At 57.6% G+C, this 16333-nt stretch overlaps 1 protein-coding gene across 1 annotated transcript in view; it reads left to right on the top strand.

The window, feature by feature from the left end:
- Window positions 1-12625, top strand: part of PRX (periaxin) — a 28177-nt gene extending 15552 nt beyond the window's left edge. The window contains exons 3-7 of the mRNA XM_075070546.1: window positions 765-859; window positions 1400-1528; window positions 2324-2483; window positions 4006-4199; window positions 6062-12625. Of these exons, the coding sequence (XP_074926647.1) occupies window positions 1502-1528; window positions 2324-2483; window positions 4006-4199; window positions 6062-12304 (6624 nt within the window). The 5' untranslated portion in view covers window positions 765-859; window positions 1400-1501 and the 3' untranslated portion in view covers window positions 12305-12625. The remainder of the gene's footprint in view (window positions 1-764; window positions 860-1399; window positions 1529-2323; window positions 2484-4005; window positions 4200-6061) is intronic.
- Window positions 12626-16333: the final 3708 nt, after the last annotated feature.

Below are 16333 nucleotides of genomic sequence, written 5' to 3' on the forward strand. Positions count from 1 at the left end.
CAGTTGGCACCTTTGCAGAGGAGGGGCTCAGGCCATCAGTTGCTAGGATACAGAGTGCCAGGCATTAGGTGCACTGGCCCTTTGCTCTGCCAGATACTTAAGAACTGCCTAGGGGACACTGAGGCACCAACACAGTATTCAGAGCAAACATTAGGAACAGTCCCAGTTCGTCACACTAGGCAAGAGCTGTGGAGAGGGATCTAAACCCTCCTGCTTTTAGCGGCCAGGGCTCAGGAGCTGGCCCAGGGCTCTGGCAGGCGGGAGGCTGTGCTAGATGGGCCCCCAGTCTGATCTCCGCACCAAGCAGTGTGCCGTCCCCGAGTCGCCCTGGCCGGGCCCCAGCCCAGCTTGCAGGGTGGATTGCCCCGTTTTGTGGCCATGTGGGGTCCTGGAGCTGCAGGGGCCTGCAGAGCAGGGATAGAGGTGGAGAAGAGGGTCCTGAACCTTGTCTGCTTCCTGCTGGGACCCCGTGGCTGGTGGGCCTCAGCTGCAGCTGACCTGCTGCCGCCGAGCGTTGGGGCCGTGGCTTGCAGCGTGTGCTGGCCTGCAGCGAGGATAACAGTCTCCCACTGCTGCTGGCTGGGGGAGCAATCCCCATAGCTGACAAGGTAGGGTTTTGTGCTGTGGAGTGGCAGGCCCTAGGCCCCGCTGGTACCTTGGGGGTCGGTCAGCATGTTAGCCTGGGTGTTTGTGGCTGAGAGGGGGTGAGAGTGGGATCGGCTCCAGGCTGAGTCCTGTTTTCTCTCTCCTGCTCAAGACAGCAGAAGTAAAGGAGGAGAAGCAGCCTGAGCAGCCCCAGCCCTTGCCCGGGCCCCGGCCACGCCTGTCACCGGAGGAAGCCAGCAACGCGCAACGAGCCGTAAGGCCGGACGGGGCAGGGGAAGGGCTGGGGGAGGCAGCAGGGAGAGTGGCTGGGATCGTGGCTCTGAAAAGCCTTTCTCTGTAGCCGGGCTGGTCCACGAGTCAGCAGATCCCCGAGCTAACGGCTGGGATCGGCCCCGCTGGGCTGGGAGGCAGGCTCTGAAAGCACACGAGTGCCAGGGATGTTTAGTGTAAATAGACAAGATGGGCACAGAGAGGGGGCTGGGACTTGCCCAGAGCCACACAGCAGGTCAGTGGCAGAGCTGGGAGAGAACTCAGGAGTCCTGGTTTCCAGCCCCCTGCTCTAACCACTAGACCCCACTCCCCTCCCAGAGCTGGGAGAGAACCCAGGAGTCCAGGCTCCCAGCCCCCTCCAACCACCAGCCCCCACTCCCCTCGCATAGCTGGGGAGAGATCCCAGGAGTCCAGGCTCCCAGCCCCCTCTGCTCTAACCACTAGCCCTCCTTACCTCCCCTCCCCGAGCTCCCAACCCCTTTCCAAGGTCCCAGCACTCACCCCACCTCCGCCCCCGTTGCAGGCCCAGAAGGAGAAGCTCCATGCAGAGCTGAAGCGGGTCTTGCAGCAGAAAGGTGAGAGCCAGCCCAGCGCCTCGGAGCCAGAGACGCCCCCCGCCCCCGCCATGGAGACCCAGACCAGGATGACAGAGGTGAGGGATTAACCCTTCCTAGCCTGCCCACCTCCCGCCTTCACTGCCAGCACGGACCCTCCCTCCCCCCATTGAAAACAATGCAGCGGCCCCAGGACTCGCCGTCCCAGCCCAGCAGCTTCCGGGTGCCTCCAGAGCCCAGCCAGGGATCAGGGCCCGGTTGTGCCAGGCACTGTGCACCCCCCTGCTGGAGAGACCCGCCCTGCCCCAGCCTCCGGGGCGACCCCCGTGGGTGTGTCACACGCCTGATCTCTCGGGGGATTTCTGCAGCCCAGCAGTGCCGTGGCTCCAGGGCCAGCCGCTCCCCCGGCCTCTGCCCTCAGCCTCCCAGGGTGCAATCCCCAATGGGCCCTGGGCTGCTGCTCTCACGGACCCGCCCCGGCAGCCTGAGAGCAGCCACAGGCCCGTCTGTCCTGCCGTCCCTACGCGCCGGGCTGGGCTGGCCCAGCTGCCCCCAACCCCCCTGCAGTAGCCATGGGGCTTGCCGGGTCAGAGCCTGTGTCTCACATGCAGGCTTCGAACCTGCTTGGTCCCTTTGCCTTCCCAGGCACTCGGTTATCCCCAGGGAACCGCGCCCGGCAGCAAATGGCTCCTGTCTTGTCCCGGATCCACCTTCCTCTCCCTGGGGCCGTTCAGCCCCACGGCACCCCGGTGAAGAGGCAGACCCAGTGGGGGGGTCATGGGTAGCTGGCACTGTGCCCGCCAGTCCTGTCTGAGCCCAGGGCCCAGCTCCTGGGAGCTCAGCTTAGTGCCAGCTTCCCCCTGCAGCTTCTCACTGGGTCTCTCCCCTGCCAGGAGGCAGCGAAGACGTCGGAGCTGGTGGAGATCATCCTGGAGACGGAGGCCAGGGCCGGCGTCAGTGGGATCAGCGTGGCCGATGGGGGCAAGGAGGGGCTCTTTGTGTCCCAGGTGCTGAGGGAGTCCCCCGCGGCCAAGGCCCTGAGCCTGAAAGAAGGTGGGTGACACTCGTGGGGAGGGGAAGGTGAGTGGCGTCGTTCCTCAGGCGGGTGGTGAAGGAGGCAGCTGGGGACCCAGGTCTGCCTCCGACTCCCTGTGGGGACCCTGGGCCTGGCCCTGGTGCTCTCTGGGCCCCAGCGCCCGGTCTGGGAACTGGGCAGAACCGTCCTTCCCTGGGCTGTTGGCACTGGAAATTTGTTGGGACGGGGGCTGAGCAGCGCCAGGCCCAATGGGAGGCACCAACCTGAGACAGGGTCTGTCTGTGCAGCGCCCGGCCCGACGGGGGGGGCCCCCGACCTTGGCGGGGATCTGTCTGTGCAGCGCCCGGCCCGACGGGGGGCCCCCGACCTTGGCGGGGATCTGTCTGTGCAGCGCCCGGCCCGATGGGGGGGGGGGGCGACCTTGGCGGGGATCTGTCTGTGCAGCGCCCGGCCCGATGGGGGGGGGGGGGCGACCTTGGCGGGGATCTGTCTGTGCAGCGCCCGGCCCGACGGGGGGCCCCCGACCTTGGCGGGGATCTGTCTGTGCAGCGCCCGGCCCGATGGGGGGGGGGGGGCGACCTTGGCGGGGATCTGTCTGTGCAGCGCCCGGCCCGACGGGGGGCCCCCGACCTTGGTGGGGATCTGTCTATGCAGCACCCAGTTGGCCGGGGGCCGGGCAGCATAGCTGGGCTGAGGATAGCCCCAGCTTTGTTAAAAGCTCACTCTGTGGGCGACGGGAGGGAGGTGCCCCATAGCTGGCGGATCCCCGGTTCCACTTGCAAGGTAGCAGTGCTGGGCAGGGCCCCTGTCACTTACAGTTCCCAGTGGGACGGGTGCCCCCTGCACAGCGGGCATGAAGTGGCCCCGTTGGTGACAGCCCCCATAGAAAGGCCCACGGCTAAAGGGACACTCAGCTCCGCCAGTGCCTAGAGGGGCTTGCTCAGCTGGGTGGCTGAATTATAACCTTTGAGCAGCCAGAGTGAATATGCAATCGGTGTCTCTGGCTCCGGGCTTGGGGAGACATTAATGCCACAGTCGGCAGGAGAGAAGCGTCCGCAGCTGGCTGCTGCCGAGCAGCTGGCATGGCCTTTGTCACTGTTACGCCGACAATGAGCGTAAGCCCGTCCTGCCCATAGCAGTGTGGTAAGCCGGGAGTGGGGACCGCAGGGGACGGCCCAGTGACTGCGGGGGGCTCTGCTTTTAAAATGCTGGGAGAGGAACGCTGGTCAATTTCCTGGCTTCTACATGGTGCAAGACTTTATCCAGGCACCTCCCACGGCTCCATCGCCAGCGTTTCGCGATCTCAACAGGGAGCTGAACCCCAGCTGAGCTCCCATGTCCCCGGCGCAGGCCCTAAACCACTTGTTTGGTTGGGGGGCTTTGAACCCTGGCCAACATCCCCACTTGTGCGACATGCGCCTGCCGTGCCAGCCCTTGGCACTCCCAGCGATGGCTGTCCCGAGGTGAATCCAGCCCATGGCTTCTGTTTCTATTGCACTGTTTGCTGCCCCTAAACTCCCCCCCAACCCATCCCCGCAGGTGACCAGCTCCTGAGCGCCAGGGTTTACTTTGAGAATGTGCGATACGAAGACGCCCTCAGGATCCTGAAGTGCGCGGAGCCGTACAAGGTCTCCTTCTGCCTGAAACGCACCGTTCCCCGGTCGGATGTCCCCAGGAGCCCCGCAGCTGGCGGCCTGGAAGTGAAGGGACCCCAGGCGAAGCTGGCCAAGCTGGTACGCGGTGCTGGCCCCTCCTGCTGACCTGTAACTCAGACACGGGTTTGATTCAAATGACTCACAAAGTGAAATGTTAGCGATTTGGGGGCGGGGGGGGCAGCATGTTTGTTCATTTATAACTGAGCTGAGCTTTGAGACTCGGCAAAATCTCTTGGGCTAATTCTCAGTTACCCGCTTCCTACAGGTGGGGGACTTCAAAGGCCCCTTTGTGTTCCCTGTATTCTGGGCCCCTGGTGTCAATGACTGCAGCCTCAGGGCGGCTCTAACTCATGCTTCAGCCCTTCTGGCCCTGGGGGGCAGGAATAGTCCCAGTGCAGTGCGCTCTGGCCACACACCCGGATCCGCCTCCTAAAATCAGAGGCTCGGAGCAAGGTCCTGCCAGCCACATGCTAGCCAGGGATGACCCTGCAGGATGGCTGGGATTCCCTGATGGCCACTTTAGCCCCAGAAGGGCCTGGCATGACTGAGGATCAGGCCCCTGCGCTCTGAAACGTAAGAGATCCATGATGGGGACTGGCAGGGACCCCATCTCGCTGGGGGAGGGGGAGGGACGGAGCAGAAGGTCTCTGATCCCAGCAGTATGGGATGGAACTGCCCCCTTACAGGGGGTCGCTCCGAATCAGGGCAGGACTGTCCTTGTTCGCTAGTGCCTCCCCTTGTCCTGTGTTGGACCCCCCCCGCCACAAGACTCCAGCCCCCTTGTAGGACAGGAACTCACAGGCCCTTCGCCTCCATAGCCTGGCAGTGAGGAGCTATTTCCCTTCATACTCACTGCTAGCCCCGTCCCCTGGTGCCACCCGCACTGATTCCTCTTCCTCTCGGGAACCTGAAGGAGGGGACACCAAGAGGGACGTCTAGGGGCCTAGGGCTCCATGGGCGTGGGGTCTGGGGTGTTTGCATGTTGCTCCATGGGTATGACAGTGAGGGAGCGGGTGTGACAGAGTTTTGGACTAGGGGCCAGGCCTCCTGGGCTCTCTCCTCAGCTCTGGGAGGGGAGTGGAGTCTAGTGGTTAGAGCAGGGGGGCTGGGAGCCAAGACTCCTGGGTTCTAGCTCGGTTCTGGGAGGAGAGTGGGGGCTGGTTGGGGAGGAGGGGCTAGGAGTCAGGACTCCTGGGTTTTATCTCTAGCTCTGCCACTGACTATTCTGACCCTCCCATCACATCACCTCTTGATGCCCGAGTTTCCAGGCCTGTTAGTGCAGGATCTAGGCCAGGTCTGCCCTGCAGGCTTACTTCAGTATAACTACGTTGCTCTGGGGTATCCCCGCTCTGGGTGACGTATTTACACCCACTGTAATGCCCCATAGAGACAGCGCTATGGACAGAGGTGGAGTTGAGCCACCGGGACAGCTCTCTCCCCTCGGCTTAGAGCGGCTTCGCCAGAATTACTCCAGCGGCGCAGCTGCATCGGTCCAGCTGTGCTGGCACTAGTCTGGAGTGTAGATCTGCCCGAAGAAGTGGGAGTGGGCTGGCGTGTGGCTTGTCTAAGCCGTGGTTGTGAGGCAGGGAGAGCGCGTGGGTTGGTAGCTGCTATTATCCCGAGTACATCCCAACATAAGTAAACACGCCGTTAGCCTCGGAACGCGGGCAGCCTGCTGGGAGCGACTGCTGGAGATGGGACAGGGACATACGGAGAATGCTGTTCAGATGGCAGTCCAGGAATGTAGATTGTATGCCGTGAGCTGGGATCGCAGGGACAGAGCTGCAGTGTCGGTCCCAGGTTGCATGCTGCTAGTGTGGCGACAGAGGTGGAGGTAACGTTCCCACGCTGCACAGCCGCCAGGGGCACTCACTGGGGCACAGAGTCTGGAACCTGATTGACAGGGCTGTGTTCTCCCTCTCTCTCTCCTCTCTCCCCAGAGCATAAAGAGCCTGGCGCCCACAAGAAAGCAGAAGGGGAAGGGCCTGGCGAAGGCCCCGGAGGAGGAGGTGGCCCTGACAGGCAGCGTGGAGCCATCGGCGGGGAAGCTGGATGTGGCCCCTGTGGATGTGGAATTCTCCTTGCCCAAGTTCGCCAAGCTAAGGAAGGCAAAGAGTGCGACCGAGGCGGGAGCAACCAGGCCCAGCCCAGACGTCTCTGTCGAGCTCTCCTCTTCGCACACCAAGGGGAGGAGGCTCAAGTTTCCAAGGCTGAAGGTGAAGGAGGCAACAGGCGCGCAGGTGCTGGCTGTGGCGGGGACGCTGGAAGCAGCCCAGCCCAAGGGGAGCGTGGAAGGGGAGGCAGGTGTCCAGGGGAAGGCCCCCCAGTTCGCAGCCCCATGCCCCAAGGTGAAAAAGCCCAAGGAGGATGCTGGGCTTGTGGACGTTGAACTCAAGGACCAAATCAAGTTCAAAGCCCCGCAGGTTGAACTGGACATTCCCATCCCTGACCTCAAAGCCCCCAAAGTAGCAGCTGGCGTGGAGACTCCGGAGATCTCAGGCAAAGAGGAAGCTTTGCGGCTCAAGCTGCCGAAGTTCAGGGTGTCTGCCAGGCCTGCAGAGGGGGAAATGGAGGTAGAGGGGCTGGAGGGGAACCTGAAGGTGCCCAAAGTTGGGATTTTCCTGCCAATGGCAGACCGGGAAGCAGAAGGGCCAGAGGAAGAGCTCAGAGCTGGCATCAAACTCCCCTCGGTGGAAATAGCCGCCCCCAAAGTAGAGGTGGACTTGAGCCTTCCCAAAGTGGAAGGAACCCTGGAAGCACCAGACGTGAGTGCCAAAGGGGAGGGCTTGAAAATCGAAATGCCCAAGTTTGGCATCTCTGCAGGGGAAATGGAAGGCACCCTGAAAACACCTGCCATCCCGGCCCCCAAGCTCGGCACCTCTCTGCCCAGCGACAAAGGGGACACCGAGGGGGCAGCCGGGAGCTACAAAGCTGGCATGAAGCTCCCCTCCCTTAACATAGGAGTGCGGCAGGTGGATGTTGAGATCCCCCTTCCCGGGGGCAAGGCAGACACAGAATGGAAAGTGGAGCTCCCTGACGTGACTGTGAAGATCCCCAAGATCAGCCTGCCCACGCATGGGGGCAAAGCCAAAGAGGAGGAGGTGGCGAGGGAGTTCAAGGTGCCCCAGGTGGAAGTGAAAGTGGGGAAGACAGAGGGGGAGAGCCCTGAGTTGAAGGCAAAAGGTCCCAAGATTAAGATGCCAAGTGTTGGGATCTCCCTGCGGGAACACAAGCCCGATGCAGACACCAAAGCAAAAGAGCCTGCTGCCGAAGGGAAGGTGAAATTCCCTGTAGTGAAGATGCCCTCCATCGACATCTCTGTCCCCAAAGCTGCCGACGTGGAACTGCCCAAAACGAAGATGGAACCAGCTGGGCTAGCCGGTGAGGGGAGGGTGAAAGCCCCTGATGGGGACGGTGCTGAGGGTCCTGAGTTCAAACTCAAAATGCCACAGGTGTTGCTTCCAAAATTCGACCTCTCTGGCATGGCCGGGAAAGCCGAGAGCAAGACCCACGTTCCTTCGCCCAAAGCGCCACAGCTGGAGGCCGACACTGGGGGCCTGGAGATCGTGGCTGGGAAGATAAGTGTGCCCACGCTGGATATCTCTGTGCGGGGGATTAAGCCGGTCGATGTGGAGCTGCCGGAGGCCTCTTTGCGAAAGCCCAAGCTTGAGATTGCTGTTGAGAAGCCAAAGATTGAGGTGAAGCTGCCTTCAGGAAAAGCTGATGGGAGGAGGCTGGAGTCTGAGGTGGAAACAGCCCAAGCCAAGCTGAGTTTCCCGTCAGTGAAGGTGCCATCGTTGGACATCGACATGCCCAAGGTAGGCGTTGCTCTGGACCTGCCGAAGGCAGAGCCTGGCTTCGAGGGGGAGCTCAGAGCAGTGGCAGGCCTGAAGGACCGCGACCTCCAACTGCAAAAGCCCCAGGAGCCTCTCCCGAATTTCGGGGCTGTCTGCAAAGACTTGGAGGTGGAGATCGATGTGCCAGCTCCCAAGGCCAAGGCTGACTGCCCCACACCACGAACAGAGGTTGAGCTCCAGGGTGCAGCCTTTGAAGGCCTGGATCTAAGTGGGATGGTGGCAAAGATCCCCAAGGTGGATATTTCGTTTGGGAAAGAGAAGCTGGAGGGTGAGGAACTGGACAGAGCAGGGCTGGAAGGGAAGGGCAAAGCGGATACGAAGTTCCCAAAAGTTGGCCTGGAACTCAAAAGCCCCAAAGTGAAGCCTGGGAGCCTGGAGGCCACAGTGAAGCTGCCCTCTGTTGAAATTTCAACGCCTAAGCTCCCCGACGTGGCCATCGAGGCCCCGCTGGGGGGCACAGCTGCCGTTGACATAAGTGGAAAACTGCCGGAGACCGATACCAAGCTGAAATCGCCCAAATTCTCTTTCCCCAAATTTGGCATCTCTGGCCCAAAGGTTAAGAGAGGAGGCCTGGAGGCTGTGACACTGCAAGCTGAGCTGGAGGCGGAAACCCTGGAAGCAAGTACCAAAGGGCCTAAGCTGAAGATGCCAAAATTTGGGCTCTCGTTCTCCAGGTCGAAACAGGGGGCCGACCTGGATGGGCCCAGGCTCTCTGCGGAGGGAGAGGGGAAGGCTCCCAAGGCGAAGGTGGAGATCTCAGGGCCTCACATCGATATGGACTCCCCCGAAGCCAAAATGAAGCTGCCTTCAGTGAAACTTCCCACGGTTGACATTTCTGGCCCCAGAGTGGATGTGGACATTGACTTGCCCAAGGGAAAGGGGGACGTCTCGGGCCAAGGGGTCACAGAGGCTGGGGAAACATCGCCTACCATCAGCATGGAGGTCCCAGACATTAAGCTGAAGATGCCAAAATTTTCACTGCCAAAATTTGGGGGCCAGGACAGGGAGAAGGAGCTGGAACTGGAGCAAGAGACGCTCAAGGGAGAAGTGAAAGGGAGCGTCGAGGCCTCGTCTGAAGACCTAGATGGGAAAACAAAGGGCAAGGAGGCCAAGATGAAGATGCCCAGGTTCAAAATGCCATCATTTGGCATTGCTAGGAAGGATGTAGAGGTGTCTGGGCCCAGTGTGACAGCTCCTGAGATTGATGTGAAAGGCAAGAAAGGGAAAGCAGCTGCCAAAGAGCCCAATGTGGCTGCTGGGAGCCCAGAGGAGAAGCTAAAAGGCCCCTTCATGAAGATGCCAAAACTGACGATCTCTTCTCCCAAGGCTGACCTAAAAGTAGAAGCCGACATGAGAGGCTCCAAAGATGAAAGTTACATCCAAGGTCCCGACATAGAAATTAAAATGCCCCAGGTTGAGCTGCCAAAGTTTGGAGCCAAAGAGGAGAAAGCCAACATGGAGATGTCTGAGAGACCGGAAAGCCCTGGCACCAAGTTAAAAGTGGGCACGGTTAAGATGCCATCATTAGACATCTCCGCGCCTGACCAAGTTCCTTCATTGCAGATCTCCGTTCCCGGTGTAAGAGCGGAAGGCGAGCAATTGGTGGGAAAGCCGGTCATGGACGTCTCTGAGGCTGATATCAAGGGGTACGAAGGAAACTTGAAAATCCCCAAGGCGCCTTCCATTGACATCTCTGCGCCAAAGCTAGACTTGGATATCAGCTTGCCGAAAGCCAGTGTGGAGATGCTGGGCCAGCATGAGGCTGGGCTGAGAATAGAGGGGGATGCCACCTTTAAGAAAGCAGACACCAAAATTAAGATGCCCAAGGTGGAGCTGCCCAAATATGGGCTGGAGGGTTTCTTGGGGAAAGACTTGGATAGAGAGTTGAGTGGTGCTGAGGCAGAGATGCACCTCCTCAAAGGACAAAAGCTGAAAGGGCCTTCCATAAAGGACCAGAAAATAACCCTGGAGAAGGAAGGGGGCAAATATGCAGCTGATACTACCGAAGCCTCCCTGCTGGGTTCTAAGATCCGGGTGCCCAAACTGGATATTTCCTTACCCAAAGCCAGGCTGTCAGACATAGAGGTACCTCTGACCGAGGGGGAGATCACCATTGAGGGACTGGAGGAAGCTGAGGGGAAATTTAAGCTGCCATCAGTTGGGCTACCTAAATTTTCTACCCTGAAGGTGAAAGCTCCAGAGGTGGGATTTGATGTTGGCTTAAGCAGAGATCAAGACTTTGCTCTGGACACGTCTGGGCTGCATGGGAAGGTGCCCAAAGTCGAAGTGAGTGGCCCAAAGATTAAGCTGCCTAAATTCGGGGGAGCTAGTTCTGATGATCAATGGGAGGCAGATATAGACTCATCCAAGACCCCCAAGGTGGAGCTTAAACCCCCTAAATTCCGGGGGAGCCTCGAGACTCCAGGCAGCGAAGTGGGGGTGAAAGAGGCCAAACTCAAAATGCCATCGGTTCCCATCAGCTTCACTGTGGGCAAGGGAGAGGGGGAGAGTTCCCCCAGGACAGAGGACTCTGAGACAGACGGTTACGACAGCAAGTTCAAACTGAAGATGCCCTCGTTTGGGATTTCCAAAGTTGGCACAGAGGCCAAGGGGGACGAGTCCAGGATGGACACCCAGCCCCTCTGCCCCACAGCAGAGGGAACGGACTTCTCCTTTAAAATGCCTCAGCTTGCCATTCCAGTTGTGGGGTTCTCAGCAGGCCCAGGGGAAGCTCCAGCTTTGGAGGGGGGGAAAGCCGAGATGGGTGGAGACACTATGGACAGGGTTGAGAAACTGGCAGGTGCTGAAGATCTGGAGCGAGACGTGGGAGGGTTAGAGGTCAGGCTCAAGATGCCCAAAATCAAGATGTCACCATTCGGGATTTCAGGATCCAAAGGGGACGAGGGGAATGTGACGGCATCTCTCCACAGCCACAAGGGTTCAGACAGTGAACAGATGGGGGGGAAGAAATCCCTGTTCAAAATGCCAGACCTAGAGATCTCTGCCCCAAGTATCAAGGCGCATGCAGAATATGAAGTTGAGGGGGCTCAGCTTCACCACAGTGGCTCCACAGAGCTGCCGAGAACTGGTGCTGCTGGCATCCAAGGTGAGGATCGTAGTGTCAAGGCTCTGGGAGGGAAGGGGGACACTTCTGAAGCCGAGGCAGGGAAGAAGTATAAAATGAAGCTGCCCAAGTTTGGGATCGCCCTGCCCAAAGCCACCCAGGAAGGAGGAGAAGGGCACCTTTCTAGGGGAGAAAGTAAGGCCCAGGAGGCTGAAACCAAGGTGAAGATGGCCAAGGTGAAGAAGGCGGTCTTTGTGCTGGTGAAGCCCAAGGGGAAGAGGGCAGAAGCATCCTCTGGGCTCTTGGAAGGAGATGGCGAAGCTGCTGCTGGCTCCTTGGAAGGGGATGGGGATGGCAAGGCAAAGGTGCCCAAAATAAAGCTGAAGCCTAGCTTTGGGCTCTCCCTCTCCAAACCCAAAGCTGGGGTGGAAGTCAACGGGGAGCTAGAGCCCTCAGCCAAGGAGGAAGGGGAGCTGGAGAAAGGCTCCAAGCTGAAGCTGCCCAAGCTGGGCTTCTCCAAGACCGAGGTCACGGACCTGGGCACCAGTGGGAAGGGATCAGCATCTCAGCTCAGCGGGGAGGAGGGAGAACTTTCTCTGCAGAATGGCTCCCAGGACAGCAAGGCAAAGCTGGGCAAGATCAAGCTGCCCCAGGTTGAATTCTCCTCGCCGTATAAGGCGGCAGAGATGGACCCTGAAATGAATCTCAAGCTGGTGAGGACGGAGGAGGCCAAGGATGAGGCTCACATCAGCACCTTCGTGGCTCTCAAGGCGGCCAAGTTCAAGTCCCCCAAGATCACGTTCTCAGGTTTCAAGAAGAAAGAAGGGGAACACGCCGGAAATGTGGTCTCTTCGGCTGCCAGGACAGAGATGGCCTTGTTGGAAAAGAGGGAGAGGGATCAAGATGCCAAGCCAGAGACGTCCAAGATCTCGCTGGGCTTCACCTCCAAGTCGAAGGGGGAATACAATGTGGAGAGAGGCGAGCTGGATGGCAGAGATAAATCCCCTAAGTTCAAGTTCCCTAAGCTGGCCTTCAGCCCCCAAACCAGAGGAGTGCTAGAAGTCACTTCCAAGCAGCAGGAGAGAGGGGGCTCCTCCCAGGGGGAAGGAGAGAAGGGGCCGGGAGCACTGGAGGGATTCAAGATTCGGACGCCCAAGCTGGGTTTCTCCACTCAGCTGGAGGAGCAGATCCCAGAGGAGGGAGGGAGCCAAGTGAAGCCAATCAAGGGCGAGGTGATGGTGGGGAAATCGTCCCCCATATGAGGTTGGACTGGGGCAGGGAAAGCAGAGACTTGAACAGCCCCCAGCCCCTCCCTCCCCTTCACGTTGGGAGCTTGGCAGGCTGGTATCTGTACAGTTCTGTGATAGATGCACTAACCACAAGAGGAGCTTTCAAACCACAGCATGGGACAGGGGTGGAAATAGGGGTGGGGGGAACCTAGCTGTTCTAATAACCAGCCCCAGTGTGGGCTCCCCCCTGCTCTGACTCCTCCCCGAGAGGGGCCAAGTGAATCTTCTTGGGGCAAGACTTTTTTTTTTTTAAATTTTTTGTTGAAAATAATGTGAATAAATAACCAAGCTACACTTAGTATTTTTTTACAGTTTTACCAGTTTAATAAACAGCCCCTTTGACCTGGTGCCAGCCCCAGTTCCCCTAAGGTCCTGCCTTGCAGGGGGACACGGTGGCTCTGAATGCACTAAGGGGCTCCGAATGATTTTTTTTTTTTTTTTTTTTTTAACTTAGGTTTTAACTCTGTTTCTCGGGGGGTGGCTGTTCCATTTATACTTTTAGATTAAGATGCTTGCAAACTAATGGTCAGTAAGGGAACGCTAGGAGACTAAAGCAGTCGGTGCTTTCCACCCGGAGACCAGTGCCTTCTTACTAGCGTAACACTAAGCTTGGAGAAAGGAATCAATTTGGAAGAGGAAGGATAACGTGAATTAGGGGATATTTAAAACGCAGCTCACTCTGGACTGTGCAGCTTGTTGATATTCTAGTAACGGGGGTGAGGAATTTCTAAGAAAGGAACAAGAAAAAGGCAGGACGTGACTGTTGCACTGCTCCAGTGGTAGGAAGGGGTCTTCGTGGAAAGTGGGCTCCTGCTTTTTAATGAGGGATTCCAGGTGTGGGGAAAGCAGGGGTTTGATCCCATGAGTTCTGAAAAGCCTGGCCCGGCCAGTCCACTCTGTTTACCCTGAAATTCCTAACCTCTGGCTGCCCTTTCGTCAACACAAATAGCAGCTGAGTCCAAAGGGTTCCTCCTTGGAAGGCACTTTAAAAATAACTAGCGTGCAGCGTGGGATCAAAGAGGAGCCTTCTCAGGCAGAGCAGGGCTGGTGACTGCTGTCGGGCTGTGGATTTACCATCGCTCCCCTCACCCAGCCCCCCTAGCCCCACGCTGAGGTTGTGTTAAAGCAAAGAGGAGTCATTTCCTTTAGGCTGGGGAAGGTCTGGATCACAACAGGGCTGTAGTCCCAACCCCTTCCAGACAGGAAGGAGACCAGGAATCTCAGCTGATGACGGGAAAGGCCTCCACAAGATGTGGTTAGAGCCAAGGGCCAATGAGCCATCACTCTCCTGTCGTCTGTAGTCCCCTCTTAGCCACCGCTGCATGTGTGACCTCTGGAGAGCCCCTGCCTGGCATTATTACTCGGGAGATCAGGACTGTCCCGCCCTAAGGAACTTGCAATTTACATGGATGAGAGAGGCTAATTATCCCCACTTCCGGCCCAGAGAGATGCAGTGACTTACCCATGGTCTCACAGGGAGTCAGTGGCAGAGCTGTGAAATTAACCCAGGTGTCCTGAGTCCTAGAACGGTGCCTTATTCACACAAGTGTGGCCTTCCCCTACAGCACAATCCCACCCCAGTGCCTCAGTCAGACCAGGGGAACAAACTGGGAGATCACTAAACACCACCATGCTTTGAATGTTCCTGAGTATTTACGTTTTCCCCAAAAGAAAGGAATATGCCCCCACTGATAGTTTGATTTCTAGCTGTTGTCTTTGTGGGGGTGGGAGTCTGTCCAGAAATCCCTCTGCTTGCTTCTGGGGGCAAATGTGTACACAGAGTAGAACCAAAGCGTTATGAACACCCCAGGAATGGAGGTTGTTCGTAATGCTGAACAAAACATGACAGTGGTTCTTTCAAAACTTTACAACTGAATGTTGCCTTCATACAGCTCTGAAACTTTACCACGCAGAAGGGGTTAAAAACAGCATTTAATTTAAACGGACCAAGCCTAGAAACAGTTTCCTTGTCAAATCTTTCCCTTTATTTGTTAGTTTACATTTAGCACAGTACTGTACTGCACAGTATTTGCTGGTGTGCTGTCTCTGCTGCCTGACTCCATACGTCTGGTTCCCCGAGGTGTGTGGCTGACTGGTCAGTGTGTAACTCGGGGGTTTCTACTGCTGAAGTTCCACTGTAGATTCTATTGCTTAACGAAGCCATAACCTCGGTGTTGGGGCTTGTACTGAAGGGGAGGAATTGCACTCCACGGGTGTGTTAAGCGCGCCAGACACCGTGGCCATGGACTGGAAGGTAGCTTGGCTTGCCTCATGATAAAGGCAGGATAGAAGTAACAAGGCAAAGGAGAGGCCCTTGTTCGCAGTCATGTTGTATTTCCTGCCTTGTATCTAATGTGTAACTGTGATAAGGGGACTAATGAGTGGGAGTTCGGCTGCCTTTCCATAGCTAGTAGTGTATTAGCGCATACACAGCATACCTGCCAAGAGATAAACCTGGATCTTACTTAGTGAACTGTGTTGTTTGGCCACTTTTACTGACGATCTGTGTATTATTATTGGCATTTTATTTTCACGAGTGTCTAATCTGATGACTGGAAAAGAATTTTTTTAAAAAAAAGAGATTGATGACCCAGACCCCCCAGCCCACGCTTGTGCTGGGTTCCTGAGGGTGGGGATGGCTCGCTAAGCTAGCCCCAGGGGGAACCAGGACTGCAGGGCCAGCTCCCCACCACTGTTGCCTGTGACAGCTGTGGGGCACTGGGAAATGTGGCCAGAAGTGTTGGCCTAGGAGGTCTTGGGTGCTTTTGGATCGCGGGAGCCTGGACACTGTAGTCTGACTGACTACACCCCCATACGCTCCCTTGGGGCGAGATCCACCCTGGTGCCAAGAAGCCAGCACAAGGCCCGGGTACTACTTAACTCCCTCCTCTTCAGCCCAAAGGCTGCAGCAGGATGTAAGTGGAACCTCAGTCTTGTGGGCATGGCATCTCACTCCACCCACGCCACTTTCAGTGATCTCTGCTGTGTCCAGACCAACACAGACACCAGAACAGGGCTCAAACTACCTTCCTCCCAAACACATGCTAGTGGGTTCCTTCCCCTTTCTCTCTGCCTGGGAGACACACAAGCAGCCCTGCTGGGACATGCATTGGGTCCGATTCTCTGCTGCCTTGGCTTCAAATGGATGCAAAACGCTATTCAGTGAAGCCAGTAAGGATTCAGTCCCACTTTGCATTGGTGCAAATAACTGTGCAAGGGGCAGGGGTAATGGGGCCCACTCTCTTTAAACTTGTCTTCAGCAGCAAGTGGACAAGCAGGAATTAGCAGGTGTGTGTGTGTGTCAGCTTCCCTTTGCAGGGGCTTTCTTTAGACAAAACCATTGACATTTGGAGCAGACAGGATGGCGTTTGGAGCAGGGGCAGTAGCTGCAGCAAAGCGAGGAAGCAGAGCTCTCTTCTCCCACCTTGGTTTGTCAGAGCTGTTTTAAAAGCATTGCTCTTAGAGGCGGGGGGATTTTTTTTTATTCCCATTAACGCCAAATGCCTCTTTACCCGGAGTCCCGCAGAGCTAGAGGGTGCCCTGTTCTCGAAGCTTGCCTTGCCCAGAGCGATGCTCAGATCCAGTAACCCTGGGTTCACTTTGTTACCTTGTCTCAGAGTCACTGTGCTGCTGCTGCTGCTTTTTCTTTCTATTTTGGGTTTGTCTGAATAAAATTAATCTGTGAGCGAGTGGAGTCCTGGGCAGTGTCTTTCTTCGGACCTCTGGCAGATGAGATCTCGGGCCACAGGGCTCAGCGCTCTAGGTGGAAGTGAAACATAAGGGTCCTGGCTCCTGTCTGTAGCCCCTCCAGTCTCCCAGGCCATGTGTCAGCTCCCACTGGCCAGAGAACAGACACACACAGCACTGCTGCTCTCCCTGCACGGCCCCATTCTGCTGGGTGCTGCACCCCACCCCTGCCGCTGGACGGCGGCTGCCCTGGGCAGCTCCCTCTCCCAAGACACATTTCCGTGGCACAGGTGGGGAATTGGGCATTCCACCTCC

This window comes from Chelonoidis abingdonii, chromosome 11, assembly GCF_003597395.2.
Source record: "Chelonoidis abingdonii isolate Lonesome George chromosome 11, CheloAbing_2.0, whole genome shotgun sequence".
Lineage (NCBI taxonomy): Eukaryota > Metazoa > Chordata > Testudines > Testudinidae > Chelonoidis > Chelonoidis abingdonii.